Source organism: Myotis myotis, unplaced genomic scaffold (genome assembly GCF_014108235.1).
Source record: "Myotis myotis isolate mMyoMyo1 unplaced genomic scaffold, mMyoMyo1.p scaffold_m19_p_1, whole genome shotgun sequence".
In the NCBI taxonomy this organism is placed as follows: Eukaryota; Metazoa; Chordata; class Mammalia; order Chiroptera; family Vespertilionidae; genus Myotis; species Myotis myotis.
Window position 1 is genome coordinate 14,758,270 of NW_023416313.1, and position 19,422 is coordinate 14,777,691.

The 19,422-nt window shown below is 38.4% G+C and overlaps 1 protein-coding gene across 5 annotated transcripts in view; it reads left to right on the forward strand.

Annotated features, from left to right (window-relative positions):
• The first annotated feature begins 360 nt into the window (after window positions 1–360).
• Window positions 361–19,422, forward strand: part of ZCCHC4 (zinc finger CCHC-type containing 4) — a 44,140-nt gene continuing 25,078 nt past the window's right edge. For 2 of the 5 annotated variants that reach the window (XM_036330463.1, XM_036330453.1), the window contains exons 1-6: window positions 363–514; window positions 1,364–1,482; window positions 2,197–2,279; window positions 10,538–10,813; window positions 11,238–11,318; window positions 18,809–18,881. In XM_036330463.1, the coding sequence (XP_036186356.1) occupies window positions 388–514; window positions 1,364–1,482; window positions 2,197–2,279; window positions 10,538–10,813; window positions 11,238–11,318; window positions 18,809–18,881 (759 nt within the window). In that variant the 5' untranslated portion in view covers window positions 363–387. Of the gene's footprint in view, window positions 515–1,363; window positions 1,483–2,196; window positions 2,280–6,362; window positions 6,478–10,537; window positions 10,814–11,237; window positions 11,319–18,808; window positions 18,882–19,422 lie in introns of those variants that run through there. The other 3 variants (XM_036330425.1, XM_036330445.1, XM_036330435.1) reach the window with 3 other exon arrangements.

The following is a 19,422-nucleotide window of genomic DNA, read 5'->3' on the forward strand; positions in this document are numbered from 1 at the left end:
TTCTATTGCCACTGCTGTTGGTCGTGATGCTGCCTTTGGGACTTAAACCCGACCAAACCTTTGCTCTGAAGAGTCATTCCATTTCCTGCCTGTTTTCTGAGTGAAAGGAGGGTACTTGCAGGCGCTAAGAAGTTCGGCAGAAAACAGAGGAACTTACTGCACAGGTCCAACAAGTTGCCTGCCAGTCGTCCCTTTAGCTGCCCAGGACTGCCTAGGGGCGGGCCAGCCCAGGGCGGGCGGCGACAGCGTTTGATGGAGTGGGCTCGCCTCGCGGCCGCAGCGCCTCCCAGGCGCGCGGGGGCGCTGTGAGTCTCTGCGGGGCGTGGCGACGCTCTTTCTCCGCCTCCTTATTGGTTGGACAGAGGCTCTCGGGACGGCGGCGGGAAGATGGCGACCCTCCGGGACAGGCTGGGTGCCGGGGAGGCGGAGGGGAGCGCGAGCAGCCCGGGCAGCTCGGGAGTGGAGGTGGTGCTTTCCTCCGACCCCGCCACCCCCGCCCCGCGGTGCCCTCACGGTGGGTCCGCGTTTGGGCTCAGCCCGGCTGCCGGGCGCCCGGGGCGAGCGTTAGCCTGAGCTTCCCCCGGGTTTCCATCCACCGTTCTCCCGCGCCGTGTGTGATGCCTCGCAAACACCCCTTCTCGGGAAGTGGTGGTTTTCAACCTAAGAGGCCGTTATAACAAGTCCCGCCGTTGTGGTTTGGGCTCCACGGCTGTTATCTCTCTATTTTAAGGAAATAGGCAGAGGCGAGGCAAAGGGGGATGCGTGCTGTCGAGTAATTCCCATCACCAAGTACTTGGGGTTTCATTTGTTGATTTACTACTTTTTCAGTTAAAAAAAAAAAAAGGTTAGAAAAGGGAATGATAGCGAGTGAATTCTTGCGAAGAGGGGGTGTGTCCTGCTCTCGAAGCCCAGATTTCCCCTGAAAAGATCCCTGAGGGGCTGGAGGCCACGTGCTCGGTTCCTTGGCCGCCCTCCTTGCTCTAGAGCAGTGGCTCTCAACCTTGGCTGCACATTAGAATCACCTGGGAATCGTTTTAAAATCCTGATTTCTGGGCCTCATCCTCCGGAAATTCTGTTTCTTTGTTACTAATGTTGTGGCCCCACCCCATAACAAACCACTGCTCTAATGTCAGGGCCCAGGCCATACGCCACGTAGACAGCAGCTCTGCTGACAGTGGCATTTTATTCCTGGAGAGACCGGTTTTCAAAAACGATTTCCTAAGTAAATTGTTAAAGTAGTGGATTTAATGATGATAAATCCGTGCATAAAATGAAAACAAGTGTAGTGAAGGGCGGTGACAACCGGGAACTTGACGCACGTGACTGTTGTTTGACATGTTTCTTTTTCCTGTTCTGGAACTAGGTCCCACGCTGTTGTTTGTAAAGGTGAGCCAAGGGAAGGAAGACACGCGGAGGTTTTATGCCTGCTCAGCCTGTCGAGATAGAAAAGATTGTAATTTTTTTCAATGGGAAGATGAAAAGGTACATTAACTTTGTGGATGTCTATATTTTTAATTTTTGATGTATGTGACATCTTTGAGAATGAATGAGGTAAATCCTTAAAGAGTTGAAGATACCGTGTGGTTTGTAAGACAGGTTCATACTCTGAACTTACTTGGCTCACTGATGTCTGAAACGACTGTCTCAAAGACTTAGTTCCCATTAAGACCGTCTGGGGTGTTGGTGTTGGGTTTGCAAATACAGATTTCTCCCCTAAAGAGTTTAGGTCACGATCATTCCAAACAGTGTTTGAGAAAAACACCCCTTTTCAACATTTGCACTGTACATCCTTTATACATCTACTGGATGACAGATGAAGGCACTTGGAGAAATAGTTATGAGCTGGGTGTCCTCTTGGACTCAGCTCCAATTAAAGTTTTGGAAAGTGTTGAGTAGAATATTTTCAGCTTTGGTAGATTTCTTAGAAAACAGTCTTGTACATGACTCTTCTGCAGACCTGCTAAGATCACCGCATGAGCGTTAATCACTGTGCTCTACTGCTTCACACTACTCTAGAATTTTTCCAGTTTAATGTTTTGGTGTGCTGTGGTCCCTCCTCCCTCCCCCCTAAAATGAATGCTTGTTTACAACTTTGAGCTCCTTGAATTTCTGGCTTCTTGATGTCAGAATGTGATCCCACTTTCTCCAGCATGGTAGCAAGTTTGATGGCACATTAAGTGGATTTTGTACTCTCAGTTGTCAGGTGCTAGACTTGCTGCCCGAGAAGCTCATAACCGAAGATGCCAGCCTCCTCTCTCCCGAATGCAGTGTGTGCAAAGGTACTGATGTGCTGTCGTTTTATTGTCCTGTTTGTTTTTTACCTGTGCCTTTAAGTTTAATTAATTACTTCTATTGTGGTAAATATATATATGTAACATAAAATTTGCCAATTCAGTAGCGTTACGTACATTCATAATGTTGTGCAACCATCACCACTATTTCCAAAACCTTTTCATCGCCCCAAATAGAAACTTTGCCACTGTTAAGCAGTAACTCCATTCTACCTGCTCCCAATCTCTGGTCACCTCTAATCTATTTGTCTCCATGAATTTGACTATTCTAGGTTCCTCAAATGAATGATATCATCAGTATTTGTCCTTTATGTCTGGCTTATTTCACCTAGCATAATGTTGTCAAGGCTTATTCTTGTTGTAGCATGTGTTAGAATTTCATCCTTTTTATAGCTGAACTAGTGGCTTGGTGCACAAATTCGTGCACATTGAAAGGAAATTAATTAGAATAAATATTTTAATATCACTATTCGCCCTTTCTCTATAATAGAAATGTCAACCAAATGCACGATCGACAATGACATATTGAAACACATGCGTGCGATTGGCACCAGGGAGAGCTTTATATGTATCGTGCATGTGTGAGTCAACTTAGCATAAACTTGCTTAATTAGAACTACTTTCTGATTTAGCTAAACTTTTTCCAGCCCAGTGAAGCACCCCAACTTCTCTTTCAGTTAATTGTTAGCAACACAGCAGTAAATATTAACACGAAGCACATTATTATTGTAGATCACGCAGGGAGAACAAAAAATATTTAACTGCAGTGGTGTTTGACTATATTCTGCACAGTGAGAAAACCTGAAGTCATTTTCAAGGTCCACCATTTCTTCTTTTCAGTTGGGTCAAGTTTCTAAGCTTGCTAAATCTTCTCTAAGCTTTCTAAATCTCCATTTTCCAGCTAACTAAAAGAAAATAGGATTCTACCAAGTTTCCTATCTACCTACTCCAGGACTTCTGTGAGGATCAAATGAGATGAGGCACGGGAAAATGCTTCACAGACATTTGGTTAAAGTGTAAAATGTTTGCACCTGGCTATAAAGCGAGTTGTGTTCCTGGGCTGGAGAAACTGTAAGGAGGCTAGTCTCTAGGGAGAGGAAGCCAGGCGTTGCTATGTGACGTCATTACCTGGCGCCCACAGTGACCGTTTCTGGGCTGGGCTGGGCTGTGGGCTGCATTTTGTACCATGGGGTCTTGGCAGCATCGGCTGTGATTTGGTTGGTTGTCTTTGGGATTGTGGCAGGGCCTGTGTCCCACTTGGAAGAAGCCATGTGTTGCTTTGTGGGCACCAGGTCTGTGGTGCTGTTTCTCTAAATGGCTAGTGCACGTCAGGGCAGCTCCTGCATTGAGCATCTGCCCCCTGGTGGTCAGTTCAAGTCATAGTGACTGATCAGACAGACACAGCATATTAGCCTTTTATATATATAGTATTTTATTGTATGTATATACCACATTTTATTTATTCACCTATCAATGGACACTTGGGTGTTTCCACATTTTGGCTATTTTAAATAGTGCTTTGGTGCACAGTGGTGTATAAATATCTGTTTGAATCCCTGTTTTCAGGTCTTTGGCATATATACTTAGGAGTGGAACTACTGAATTGTAAGGTTATACTATGTTTAGTTTTTGGAGGAACTGCCAAACTGTTTCCCATTTGACACTCCCACCAGCAATATGTGAAGGTTCCAATTTCTCCACATCCTTGTCAGCACTTATTTTCTGTTTGTTTTGTCTTTTATTATAGCCATCCCAGCAAATGTGAAGTGGTGTGTCATTTTGGTGTTAATTTTTTGTTTTGCTATACTCCTAATGTGGGTCATCTTTTCATATGTTTTTTGGGGGCTATTTGCTTATCTTCCTTAGAAAAAATATCTATTCAATTCTTTTGTCAATATTTAAAATGGTTTCCTTTTGGTTGTTGAGTCACAGGAGTTCTTTATATGCTTATACATTCACTCTTATTAGGTGATATGTGAATATTTTTTTCCATTCTTTAGATTGTCTTTTTAGTTTCTTGATGATGTCCTTTGATACACAAGAGTTTTTAACTTTGAAAAAGTCCAACTCATCAAATTTTTCTTTTGTTGCTTGTGTTTTTGGTAGCAAAGCTAAGAATTCATTGCTAAATACAAAACCATGAAGATTTCCTGTAATGTTTCTGTTTTGAAATATTAAATGAACCATTTTTTTTTTAAAGCTGTAATCACCTGTTTTTAAATATCTCCACTGTTAAAATGTTTGATTGGGTGAACTGGAATTGAGCCATAGATTTAATTCTTTGGCAAACCCGAGAAAAGAGTTTCTCCCTCTCCTGTGTGCTCTCTGTGCTGGGAGAAGCTCCTAAGAATTCCCTGTTCCGAGCTGCTGATGACAAGTAGGTTTTCACTCTAATGGCTACTCCTTCAGGTTATCTGGGCTGCTGTTTTGAAGGCTTCTGAGGTCTTACCCAGGCTAAATGGAAAGGATTACTGGGATCTATTAAAAATGTCTTCCTAAGCTTCTAAGTAGATTTCAAAGTCCTTTGATGGAGGAGGCTTTTTTAAAGATAAATGGATTGCCTCTTAACCAAAGTACTTAATCAGTGATGTCTACTTAATTTATAAGAATTCAATCAATAACAAAAAATGTTGAGAAGGGAAGTGATATAAATTGAGCACTACTGTGAGCGAGGCACTAAGCTAGGTGTTTTACATGAGGTATTTTTAATCCTGCTGAGTTAGTTTACTTAGATGAGAAATTGAGGTTTAGAGAAGTTAGTAACTTCAAGTTCATACTACTAGAATGGCTGTATTTTTGTTTTATTTTATTATTTTTTAAATATCTTTCTTCATTGGTTTTTAGATAGAGAGGAAAAGAGAGAGAGATAGAAACATCGATGAGAGGAATCTCATCGATCCACTACCTCCTGCACTCACCCCCACCGGGAATCGAGCGCACAACCTGGGCAAGTGCCCTGACCTGGAATCAAACCGGCAACCTCCTGGTTCCTGGGTTGATGCTCAACCGTTGAGTTACACTGGCTGGGCTAGAACGGCTGTATTTTTAAATATAAAAGCAGATAGTAATTAATATGTGATGTGTAGTGTTTTAATTTAAGGAGATACAAGAAATAAAACATGAGGAGTTAGAGATATATCATAATGAGATAAAATAGAATAAGATGCAGAAAGTAGGAAAACATCACCCATGGTTTCTCCCTCTGCACCCATCACCTTGGTCGATTGGTTACATTTCCTCCACGTCTTTTTTCCTCTGCCAAGGTTTGTTTTACAAGGTTGTAGTCATAATGTATACATAGTTTTATATTCTGCCTTATCACTTACTTTTATCTGATAAGCATGTTGCTCATGTTATCCCATAAGGACATTGGTGATTCAATTAAACTATAAGAAAATCTAGGTGTTCTTGTTTCCTTGCTTTGTTACTTGAGATTGTAATTGCTTTCTAATTTAACTTTATGCAACTCATTTATGTTATCTGATTAAGTAACAACTGTATTTGAAAGTAGTAAAATGCATTTAAACATTATACCTATTCTGTAAAGCAAACTTTTTATCTGTTATTGTAGAGTAACAGTAGTTTTCCATTGACTGATTTATTTTTGGAATTGCTAGCAAGCATTGATGGTAGCTACCAAGATAAATTGACCTTGTTACTTGATTTTGATTACGGAACTGGAGGTGCTACACAGACTCCTAGGCTCTACAGAATAGGACTTGATATTCATTTTCCTAATCTCACTCTGAGCCGTCCTTTGTATTTCATGTGCTCAGGTGACAGATTTACATTTTATGCCTGAGATTTGACTTTCCTTATAGGTTTTAGCTGCCTCTTACGTGTTGAAATGTGCCTATTCTATTATGTAGTACGTTGGCACCTTTATTGTGACCTATGAAGTCTCAGGGAAGATATATTTTAATGCTAGCATCAGTATTAATTTATGTGCATTCAGATCATTTTATTTAGTTGATATTTTATTTGGTTATGCTTTTTTCAAAGCTCATTTAAACTCAGATTTTCAAGGTCTGCTATTAGGGAAATGCCATAAACATTATTTGTCTACTCCAGGAAAGGCAAATGGAACATCACATGGAGATCAATAAAAATGACATTTCAAAATGTTAGCCTGCAATTTTTGAATCATGCTGAGCCTGTGGCAGAATGAATTTCTTTTCCCCCTGGGGTATGTGTAGTAAGTATAAATAAGGAAAGAGTGCTGAGTGATGCTTAACTCTTCATGGTTTCATGTTCTTGCTACCAAGCTGTTAAAAAACCTTGTGTCTGACTGATGGTTGCCAGAGGGGAGGGGAGTTGGGCCATTGGGTGAAAAAGATGAAGGGATTAAGAAGTACAGATTGGGCACTGGCTGGCTTGGCTCAGTGCTGAAGGATGGTGGGTTCGATTCCTGGTCAAGGGCATGTACCTGGAAAAAACAAAGTACAGTCAAACCTCAATCCTCTGTTTGCACAGTAGCAGCGTTCCTGGAAAATTCAAGTACATAAAATTCCAAAGAGGCTTGGTGTTTACACAAAAGTAAAATGAGGCCTCGACCTGCACCATCCAGTTCAGTGGCCAGAAGCCACTGGCCATTTGCAGTGTGGTACTCTGGATGTTGTAGACTGGACTAACAATTAACAAAATATAAGTAATCGCATTAATAATATTTATATTGATTATATGTTGAAATAATATTTTGGATATACCGGGTTAAATAAAACACATTCCCCAAAGGAAAATAAAATGGGGGGCATGTACCTGGGTTGCAGGTTCAATCCCTGGCTATGTCAGTTGTAATTCATCATCATGTTATCTCTGTGTTTTTTAAAAATATATTTTTATTGATTTCAGAGAGGAAGGAAGAGGGAGAGAGCGATAGAAACATCAATGATGAGAAAGAATCATCGATTGGCTGCCTCCTGCATGGCCCCTATTAGGGATCAAGCTCGCAACCTGGGCATATGCCCTGACCAGGAATTGAACTTGTGACCACTTGGTTCATGGGTTGATGCTCAACCACTGAGCCACACCAACTAGGCCAGTTTTTATTTTTTAAGTAAATGTCTTTTATTAATAATAAATATTTTAAATCAAATTTTATATGTGGCTATTATATGATTCCATTTATATGAGATGTACAGAATGGACAAGTCTATAAAGATAGTACATTAGTGGTTTTAGAGGCCAGGGGTAGGAGGAATTGTGGAGTGACTACTGATAGGTATGGATGGGATTTCTTTTTGAGGTGATAAAAAAATGTTCTGGAATTATATTGTGATGGTTGCACAACTTCATGAATGTTCTAAAATCACTGAATCGTACACTTTAAAAGGGTGATTGTGTGGTTTGTGAATTTAATTTCAGTAAAGAAATCAGTGACAATAGAATCAAGTAGTTCTGTGAGGTTGTACAAAGAGCAATATGCTTGTCTCCACCCATGCATTTCCCCCACCCCAGAAGCAGCTACTCGGCTCTTCTGGCTAATTCTTCTAGAAGGCACATTCCTGTCTGTAGAGTACAGAGCATGCTTGCCTTGTACTTCTTGATTTATCAGTGTTTGGAATTATCTGTTTATTTCATGTGGAAGATGAGGATTTATCTTTCCCTCCTCTCTCTGCCCTCTCCTCTCCAACCCCGCCCTCTTGCCCCCCACTATAATGTATATCTTTTCACACCTTAGTCTTACATGGCTATACCATGAATTTGGTTAGATTCAGAATTTAGTATTTGTATTATTATAACCATATAAATGCTGCTCATAGCTAAACCATGAAATCATAGTAAGTTCTTTTCCACACAGTTTTTTGTTTTCCTTGGAGTTCACACAGTCTTGGATTTTTTGTTGTAGCTGCTGTTAGTTATTTATGTGCTCATCGCTGATTCAGCTGCAGACTCTCTGCTGGTTGTCTGAACCTTTCAGAACATTCACATGTAGCACAATCATTGGTTTCATCTTAGAGAAACCTGTTTGAGGGCTTGCACAAATGCTCCAGCCTGGAAGCTGTCCTTTCTACCTGCCACACAGCTGTCCAGCAGGCTTTTCGGTAGGGACCCTGGTTATGGACTATATAACTTGAATTCTTCCAAGTCCAGAATCAAACATTCATTCACGATAAAGATTCTCAGAAAACTAGGAATAGATGGAAATTTCCATAACCTGATAAAGGGCATCTAAGAAAAACTTATAACTAATACCATACTGACAAAAGATTGAATGCATTCCTCCTAAGACTGGGACATGGCAAGGATGTCAACTTTTACCATTTCTATTTAACATTGATGGGGGATTCTAGACAATTTAATAAGTCTAGATTCAGGAATAGAATTTGAAAATACGAAAATTACAGGAGAGAAAAAGACCACATTTATATGACATTTATTACAGTATATTATAATTGCTCTATTTTATTATAGTTATTGTTGTTAATCTCTTACTCTGTCTAATTTGGAAATTAAACTTTATCATACATATGTATATTTAGGAAAAAAACATAGTATATATAGGGTTTGATGCATCCACTGGGACGGTCTTGGAACGCATCCCCCATGGAGGATGGGAGACTACTGCAAGCTGGGCAGTTGTACCACTTACTCATTTGTTTCCTTCTGTTATTCACTGGGCTGCCAGTTGTCCAATATATTGAAACTGTGGTTTCATGTATTTTGTCTGTTTAAAACATTTTTTGAAGGTCAGAATAGTAAATCCGGTTTCTGTTACTGTATCGTGGCTCGATGTGGGCGACTTTGACACAACATTTATTTTTATTTTTATTTTTTAATATATTTTATTGATTTTTTACAGAGAGGAAGGGAGAGGGATAGAGTTAGAAACATCAATGAGAGAGATGCATCGATCAGCTGCCTCCTGCACACCCCCTACTGGGGATGTGCCTGCAAGCAAGGTACATGCCCTTGACCGGAATCAAACCTGGGACTCTTCAGTCCCCAGGCCGATACTCTACCCAGTGAGCCAAACCGACCAGGGCTGACACAACATTTAATAATGAAAGGTAACATAGTGAATTCACTGCTTCCGTGGCTGCAATGTACTGGTCTTTCCACTTGCACTTCATGTCTTAGGGGCCCTGTTCTCTACTGACATTCTTTCTTTGAATTACTATAAAAGTTTCTTCTAATATGGTCGTCCTTTTTCTTTCTAGTCATGGATAAAGCTGTCACAGGAACGGTTATCATAGAAATAGAAACATTTAAATTACTGGCATGATAAGCCTATTTCTTGCTGTAGCCATTCAGAATATGTATTTGTCACTGCCTTGGGTGCTTTGAAGTGAAACTGCTTAGAAATAAAAAGTTTTAAGCCCACTTTGATTTTAAATTATGTTCAGTTTTTCCAGTGCAGTTCCAGAGTTTAGTTCAATTGAAACCATATGACTTCTCTCAAACTAGAAGAATCCTTTAGTGCACTATTTGACATGCTTAGATTTGGACATTTCTGACCTCTATGAGCCTCGATAAGCTTATTTATTTTTCTTTTGTTTTCTTACTCTGATTTCATAGCTGCTGTAGCATATACATAGTCAGCAGTTTTTTCTCTCTCTTTATTCATCCCAAATCAAAAGAAAAGAAAAAAAGGCCAGGGTGGTGACTTTGAAATCAGATATACGAATGGCTTAAAAGATTGGATTCTATCTTTCAAATGGGATTCTAATATATATTTTTTAAAGCTTCAAATATCAGCTTGCTGTTTTGGGGATGAGTTTCTCAGAACTGCCTCCATCAGTATTGCTAAGAACAGAGGAACTTTGTAGGAACATTTTTTCTTTAAGGAGGCAATTCTTCTTGCTAAATATGCCATAAGAGCTTGAAGAATGATCTTAATTTCTCATTTTAAAATGACTGTCATACTGAGCCAGACTATTTAACATTTCAAAGTTAGAGCACATGGATTTGTCAATAAATTTAAACGTGATAGTAGTCTCCATTACTACTAAGTTGTTTGAGTAGTATATTATGTTCACATTTTAAATGGATATTGATCTTCATTCAGTGACCGAATTGGAGCATCTCAATTCTTATGAAATTGCTGATTCTTTTCCACTTTGTAGGCATGCAGCTGCAGCCAGACATAAATTCTAGCCAACATTCCACAGATTTTTCTTACCTTTGCTTCTTTATGCAGTAGTCTTTAGGAAATAATACTTTTGCATACTAAAAATAGCAAAAATAAATTGTCTATAAAACAACAAACTTACAATACATTCCTTGTGTTGTGTTGTGTTTTGAAGGTATTTGAAGTTCATTGAGTTGCCGTTGTCTCAGAGAAAGTTTTGTCAAAGATGTCAGCAGTTGCTCCTGCCAGATGACTGGGAGAAGCATCGTGAGCACCAGGTCATGGGTGATATTTCTGTCATCCAGTTAAAAAGGCCCAGTCAGCTCCTTTCTCCGTTGGAAAACAAGAAGACAAACGCGCAGTATTTGTTTGCTGATAGGAGCTGTCAGTTCTTGATAGACCTACTTTCTACCCTTGGGTTCAGAAGAGTGCTGTGTGTTGGAACACCAAGGTAGGTTATGTGGTTTTTTAAAAAACTTCCTGGCACCGTTATTTAAACTGTAAGAAAAGAATTCTCAAGTTCCAGGATAGAGCATAAAGTTTTAAATATACAAAGAAATATATAGCATGGTCCCTCTAAAGGAGTTTGTAATCTGTAATCCACTTGGGAGAAATCTTTATAGATTTCTGATATATAATAGGAGATTCTTTTTGATTTGGTTCTTAAATTCTGTTTATAATTTTAGACTTTTATGTTTCAGAGAAGTTCTGACTTTTAAAATATATTTGTAAAATTGGAACTTTGATTACATCTGCCACATTCTCTTCAGTGAACAATCAGAAATATCAGGAGAATATTGATTTTTTTGTTTATTTGTTTATTATCTATGGCCTTTGTAACTTCATATTAAATTTGCTTTCACTAATTGTTTTAGGTTGCATGAGCTGATCAGGTTGAAAGCATCAGGTGACAAGAAGCCTAACATTAAAAGCCTGTTATTGGATATTGATTTTCGGTAGGTTTACAAAGTATAATATTTATTCTCATTCATTGTCTCCTGCTTTTAATTGTTTTTCCTCTCTTTAATTGTTTATTACCTGTTCTAATTCTAGTTAACATTTAGAAGTAGTAATTGGTGATAAGGCACTTTTTCAGTCATATAAACTCCATATGTAATCTTCCATATTTCAAACAGAGGCTGTGAATTTCTCTTGTTTTTTTTTTCTTTTTCCCACTTTACCCTCTCCTGCCTCCCCGTGCCTCTCCCCTTTCCTTCTGGTAAAGGAATTTCTCTTTTTGCTAGTGTGCTTCCTAAATTCTGTCCATGAATGTGCCTCGTTGTCTTTGGCTTATAATTTAGTGATAAATTCCTACTGAGTGAAATTTCTTCTCATATACTTGTTTTCAAAGATAATTCTGAGCTTCCTCCCGGACTTTGTTTCATCATGCTGTTTTAAGTGTGATAAGGCATTTATTTAATATTTTTACCAGATGATGTACATGTTGTCATCTTTCACTGGATGTAGCCTAAATGAAGGGCATGCTACCTGGGGGATAGACAGACCCCAAGGCCAAGGATTAGCAAATAGAGGGCTTCAGAGTCAAATGGTTGCTGATAGGTTGGGGCAAATGGATTTGAGACTGGGGATCATGCCCGCAACCCAGGCATGTGCCCTGACTAGGAATCTACTGGGGACCTCTTGGTTCATGGGTTGATGCTCAATCACTGAGCCACACTGGCCGGATTCCATTTAAAATTTTTAAAGCGTAGAATAACAACTTAAAGTCTTTTTTCCCCTACTTGCTGTATTTTAGGCATATTTTTAAAAAATTGAAATATATTTCACATACATTTTTAGTATTATTCACAAGGTTGTACAATCATCACCACTGTTTAATTCCAGAATATTTCCATCACCTTTGAAACAAACACTTTCCTATAAGCAGTCTCTCTTCATTTCCCCGTTCCCTAACCCTTGGCCATCACTAGTCTACTTTCTGTCTCTTCTTGAGATTTCATATACATGGAATCATATAATATGTGACCTCTAGTGTCTGGCTTCTTTCACTTAGCATAATGTTTTCAAGGTTCATCCATGTTGTAGCATGATCAGTACTTCATTCCTCTTTATGGTTGAATAATACTGTATTAAATAGACATACCAAATTTTGTTTATCCATTCATCAGCTGATGGACATTTGGGTTGCTTTCACTTTTCAGTTATTATGAATAATGCTGCTATGAACACTTGTGGACATTTTCTTATATGAATATATCTTCATATCTCTTGGTTATTGTATTAATTTACTAGGGCTGCCATTACAGAATACAGTAGGTTGGGTGGTTTAAACAACAGAAACTTATTTTCTCATAGTTTTAGAGGCTGGAAGTCCAAGATCAAGTGTCAGTGGGTTTGGTTTCTTCTGAGGCCTCTCTTCTTATCTTGCAGATGGCCGCCTTCTCACTGTTCTCACAATGGTCTTTCCTCTGTGTGTGTGATTTCTTCTTCTAGTAAGGACACCAGTCATAATCATTGAGGCCCACCCTAAGGACCTCATTTTAACTTAATCATTTCTTTAAAGGGCCTGCCTCCAAATATAGATACAAATTGAAGTATTGGGGTTAGGGCTTTAACATAGGTATTTGTGAGGACACAGTTGAGGCCATATCTACCTAGGCGTAGAATTGCTACGTCATATGATAACTCTGTATTTAACTTATTGAGGAATTGCCAAACTGCCAAAACACAGGTAACTACATTTTGTTGATGGTTAGTGATGTTGAGCATCTTTTCATGTGCTTATGGACTAGTTGTTTTTCTATTTGGAGAAATGTCTATTCAATCCTTTGCCTATTTTTTTTAAAATATATTTTTATTGATTTCAGAGAGGAAGGAAGAGGGAGAGAGAGATAGAAACATCCATGATGAGTGAGAATCATGGATCAGCTGCCTCCTGCAAGTCCCCCACTGGGGCTTGAGCCCGAAATCTGGGCATGTGCCCTTGACTGGAATCAAGCCTGGTACCTTTCAGTTTGCAGGCCGAGGCTCTGTCCACTGAACCAAACTGGCTAGGGCCCTTTGCTCATTTTTAATTGGTTGTCTTTTTATTGTTGAATTGAAAAAGTTCTTAATATATTCTGGATACTAGACTCTTATCAGATATATGATTTGCAAATAATTTTTCCTATTCTGTGGGTTATCTTTTTACTTTTTTTTTATTGATTGAAGTATTACATATGTGTCCTTATCCTCCCATTGCCTACCCTCCACCCTGTCTTTTTACTTTTGATGAAGTCCAGTTATTATCTTTTTTCTTTGATTGCTTATGTTTTAGATATCATATCTAAGACACTATTGACTAATACAAGATCATGAATATTTATACCTGTTTTCTTCTTAGAGCTTTTTATTTTAGTTCTTATACTTATTTTGAGTTAAGTCTTCTATATGGAGTGAGGTAGGGATCCAACTTCATTCTCTTTGCATAGTTGCCTTGGCACCATTTGTTGAAATGATTATTCTTCTCCCCTTGAATTATCTTGATACCTTATTGAAAACCAAATGACCATAAATGCATGGGTTTATTTTTGGACTCTAAATTCTGGTCCATTAATCTGTGTCTATCCTTATGCTAGTCCCACACAATCTTGATTGTTGTTTTGTAGTAAGTTTTGAAATTAGGAAGTGTGAGTCTTCCAACTTTATTCTGTTTCAAGATTTTTTTTTGCTATTTTGGGTTCCTTGCATTTTATATGAATTTTAGGATCAGCTTGTAAATTTCTACAAAAAAATCAGCTGTGATTTTTTTTTATAGAGATTGCATTAAATTTGTAGATCAATTTGGGGAGTATTACCATCTTAATCTTCTTCTAGTTCATAAACACAAGAGTCTTTCCATTTATTTAGGTCTTCTTTCATTTCTTTAAATGATATTTTTTAGTTTTCAGCATATAAGTCTTGCACTTCCTCTGTTAAAGTTACTCCTAAATGTTTTGTTCTTTTTGTTGCTATTGAAAATTGTTTTCTTAATTTCATTTTGTATTATTCATTGCTATTGCCCTGATTTACTTTAACAAACAAACAAACTGTGGCCCTAGCTGGTTTGGCCGTGGATAGAGTGTTGGGCTGTGGACCAAAGGGTCCTGGGTTCGATTCTGGTCAAGGGCATGTACCTAGGTTTCAGGCTTTTCCCCAGACTGGGCCCTGGTCCAGGCGCATGCAGGCAGCAACCGATCTGTGTGTTTCTCTCACATCAATGTTTCTCTCTGTCTCTCCCTCTCTCTTCCACTCTCTCTAAAAATCAATGGAAAAATACCTTTGGCTGAGTATAAAAAAAAAAAGATAAAATATTGGGACAGAGTACACATAGCATAAAATTTGTCATATTAACCATTTTAAATATATAGTTCAGTAGTGTTAAGTAAGTGAAGTACATTTACATCATTGTGCAACCATTCTCCAGAATTCTTTCTCCTTACTTGGATTTGCTTTTAATTTGAAAGATTTAAATGGCCCCTTAACTCTTTTGCCTTAAATTCCATATCTTATGGTTTTACCTTTCTTGAGCGTGAAGTTGAAATCTCTTGGTTAGAGTAGGTAACGGGGATGTGGATAAAGTTATTTTATAGCTAATGGAATACATTAATACTTTTTTTCATGTTTATAAACCTCTGTTGTGCTAAGGTTATCCTAGCTTAGTTTCTTTGATCCCTTATTGTGTTACTGAGTCAATTCTACAAAAGGTCAACATTGGGTGTTAAGAGGGAGCTGGTCTATTGAAACCCAGGAGTAGCCAGAACGAATTCAGTCTGTTGCCTGTATTTACAGTATGGAGTGTGTGGGTTGGTTCGGGTTTCTCAGAGTTAAGTCAGGAAAAACTCCCTGTGGGTATGGAGTGGCAGTTGGCACTTTGACTTTGGTTTGTTGTTGCCCTACAGAAGGTCTGTCCAAGGCTGCAGAGAGCTGCCTCAACTCCAGCATTCTATGTAGATGTGCTTGTAAATATCCTTTTCAGGGGTCCAAGATGTGAAGTTAACATTTGCTAAGATGGATTTCTGTATGCTCTAATTTTAGCATGAAAGATGTGAAACTCTATTTGGCAAACTATCATCCAAATAAAGTTATATAAAAAATGGATTTCTTGGGTTCATTTTATGAACTGATTTTATTCAGCTCTTGATTACATTTCCTGTGTGTAGAGTATGTTTCACACTTGGTAACTGACTCATTTAAAGAGAATGAATGGCCAAATTAAATGAATGTCCTTTTGAGCAGTTTTCAAGTGCATGCTTTCTGATTGGTTTTGTTTGCTTTATTCAGTGGAGAGAATAATTCTTTGTGGCCAATTTCATTTTAAGAGGGTAATGTTGAGTGATTTTTCATAATTTAAAATATGAATAATTATGCTCCCTTGTTTGTATTCGATGAAACTTAGAGCTGAAATCTAGGCTTTTTTCTCTCTCTGGCCCTGCTTACTGCTGCCCAGGAAGTTTTGGACAACTGTGCTGTGTTGAATTTTATGTAAATAAGTTTTTCTCTTTTAATGAAAAAAAAAAAAAGACTATTATGTCATTGTGAAGCAATAAAAAATGGAGAGTCAGTAGAAATATATATTTAAACGGGTTGTATTTTTTTTTGCTTACACAAAGCAATGCAAGAGAGAAGAAAACTCTCAAAAGATAGTTGACTCACAGCTCTGCTAGTATTGACAGATATATATTAATTAAATAACAGATAATATATATTGTTAGCTATTTGGAATTTAGTTAAATAGGAAGTCATTTCTTTATTAGTGGTAATTGACATTGCCCCACAGTGTTTGGAATGTTCATTAAGTTACAGTATGTAATTTAAATATTTTTCAGTTACCCTAACCTTTTGTTTATTTCTTCGATTCAGATATACTAACAGTATCGTAAATAATATTAAGGGATAACATAATGAGAATGGTGAACAGTTGTTCTCCATCTCCACAGAACAAGAAGAAATGGATTAGATTAAAGGAAGGGAGATTTTGGTTGGACATAAACATAATTCCCTAACATTAGGGACATTAAAGCATATTAGCTGATGTTTATTAAAATAATGAGACCTAATATTTCAGTATATGCTATTTAGCTGGCACTGTGTTAAGCACTTTACATACATTATCTCATTTATTCTTACCAAGGCCTATGATGTGGAAACTACTATGTTTCTCATTTTGTAGACGAAGAAACTGGGGCTCTGATAGGTGAAATACTTATTAAGGTTACACTGCCAATAGGGTTTGAAACCAGGTCATCTGACCAAAGAGTCTGTGCTTTTAACCACAGCATACGAAGAAGAGGATAAGCAGGGTTACCCATTATAATACCATGGACGGTGAATCAGTTGTAGACAGTAATGGGTAACTGAGAATAGAGTAGACAAAGTTGTTCTGCTGTCGCGATCTGGCTAAAGAAGTCATAGAAGTAAGGATGTGTCCCTGATGTTTTTCAGTCTTTCCACTGTGCATTCCATAGAAGGATGATGTGATTCATATGTGAATTGTTTATAACAAAATTGTCAAAGTTCAAGATCCTATTGAGATAAAAATGAGGTTTCTATAGTATATGAAAAACTCAGAAATCAGCATGAAAGACATTAAGAACCATAAACATAAATGGAGAAAACAGAGACAGACAGTACAAATACACTTAAAGAATGAGGAAATCTCAATCTTATAAGAAACCAAATAAATGCAAATGTAAACCATTATGTTAGTGTGGATTTTGCTTACTAAGTTAGTAAAAATTTATAAAGTTAATACCCAAAGTTGGTACTGTCATTCATTGCTGATAGGCATTTTAAAGTAGTGTGTTACTACACCTGAAATTAATATAATATTGTATGTCAACTGTAATTGCAAAAATTTTTTTAATTAAATAAATTTTAAATAAAGTAGTGTTAGAAGAATAGAGTGATTCAACCAATAAATAAATATCCCTCTTTCCCAGCACTAATTCAGTAAATATGAAATGCACATACTTCTTTTTTTAATACAGTGGGGCCTTGATTTACGAGTTTAATTCGTTCCGTGATGGAGCTCGTAACTCAAATGACTCGTATGTCAAATCAAAAGTGAACGAGTGAGACACGTGATGCTGGGCTGATGTTGTGGCGTTCACTGTGATGTTCGCTGTGCCAACTAGTGGTGGGGTGTCTGAAGCTGGCTCATAACCCGAATTTTAGCTTGCAACTCAAAGCAAAATATCGGCCGAGAGATGGCTCGTATCTCAAAAAACTCGTTAGTCGGGACACTCGTAAGTCAAGGCCCCACTGTATATTGAAAAGCATCCTATATAATAAAAGGCTAATATGCAGATCTACTGAACAGCCGAACAACCGGTCGCTATGACGTGCACTGACCACTAGGGGGCAGGCGCTCAATGCAGGAACTGCCCCCGGTGGTCAGTGCATTCCCACAAAGGGAACGCTGCTCAGCCAGAAGCCCTGAGCGCTGAGCCTCCCGCCCCCTCGGCAGTTGGATATCCTCCAGGGCCCCTGGACTGCAAGAGGGCACAGGCCAGGCTGAGGGACCTGCCCCTGAATTTTGTGCACTGGGCCTCTAGTATTTTATAAAGCTAATCTGCAATAGACAAGAAAAACTTTGCATTAAATATTTTTTGTGTGAATCACAGAAGAAAAGACAGTAATTAACAGCTGTTGAGCAGAAAGGTTGATTCAGTATTTTCCTTAAAGTTATTAACTATAAGTGTTCCATAGTTTTATCACTGATACATTAAACTTGGGAACATAATTTAAGGTTTTTATTCATCAGCCACTGTTACCAACTAAGATTTGGGGAAAGCTTTTTATTTTTTTCTTAAACACAAATTTTGCCCTAGCTGGTTTGGCTCAGTGGATAGAGAGCCTGCAGACTGAAGGGTACTGGGTTCGATTCCATTCAAGGACACATGCCGGATTGCTGTCTCAATCCCCATGCAGAAGGCAGCCAATTAATAATTCTCTCTCATCATTGATGTTTCTCTCTCTCTCCCTCTCCTTTCCTCTCTGAAATAGAAAAATATATATATATTTTTAAAAAAAACCAAAACACTAATTTTTTTAAAAAAATTTTGTTTTTTTATTTTTTAGTCCTCACCTGAGAATATTTTCTCATTGATTTTTAGAGAGAGGGGGAGAGGGAAAGACAGAAATATCAATGTGAGAGAAACACATAGAGATTGGTTGCCTCCTGCATGAGCCAGCACCGGGGCTGGGCCAGGGAGGATCCCGCAACCAAGGTATGTGCCCTTGACCAGAATTGAACCTGGGACCCTTCGGTCCGCAAGCCAATGCTCTATCCACTGAGCCAAATCCAGTAGGGCTGGGAAAGCATTCCTTATTTCAGAAGATGAAGCATGATGAAATTGACTTTATTAAAGGTGTGATTTCACAGTTTTAAAATGTAGTTTATATTTATTTATTGTATAACAATGACTGGACAAGTAACTCCAGTAATAAGCAAATTATTTTACAGGTATTCGCAGTTTTATATGGAAGATAGCTTTTGCCATTATAACATGTTTAACCATCACTTCTTTGATGGAGAGGTAAGAATTGTTAACATTATCTCTTTCTTCTTTTGTGAAGAATAAATTCAAGAGTATTTCCTTTGTTATTTTTCTAAAGTCCCTTAAGATCAAATTGTGGCTGTTCCACCATTTACTCATAGAGATATTTTATTCATTAACTGAGAAGATATTGAGCATCTAGAAGTGATCACATTATTTCTCTTTCATGACTTTTCATTACTTTTTGGGCAAAGATCCACTTTCTTACCAAGGCCCACATGGTTTTGTGTGGTCTGAGCCCTGCCACTCTTCAGCCCCTCCTCTCCCTGCTCCTGCTTTGCTCTTTGTGTTCATCTCAAACTCTCATCTGGAACTGGCCTTCCCATCACAGGGCCTTTTGCCCTGCCATGCCCTCTGCCTTCTCCTCTCTATTTGCCTCGTTAACTTTACCTCATTCTTCAGAGCTCTGTTCCAAGTCATTTTCTCCAGCCTCCCCTGAGCCCCAGACAAGGTCAAGTTCTCCTTTGTGGAGTTAGGATACTATAATTAAACCAGAGGCCCAATGCATGAAATTCGTGAA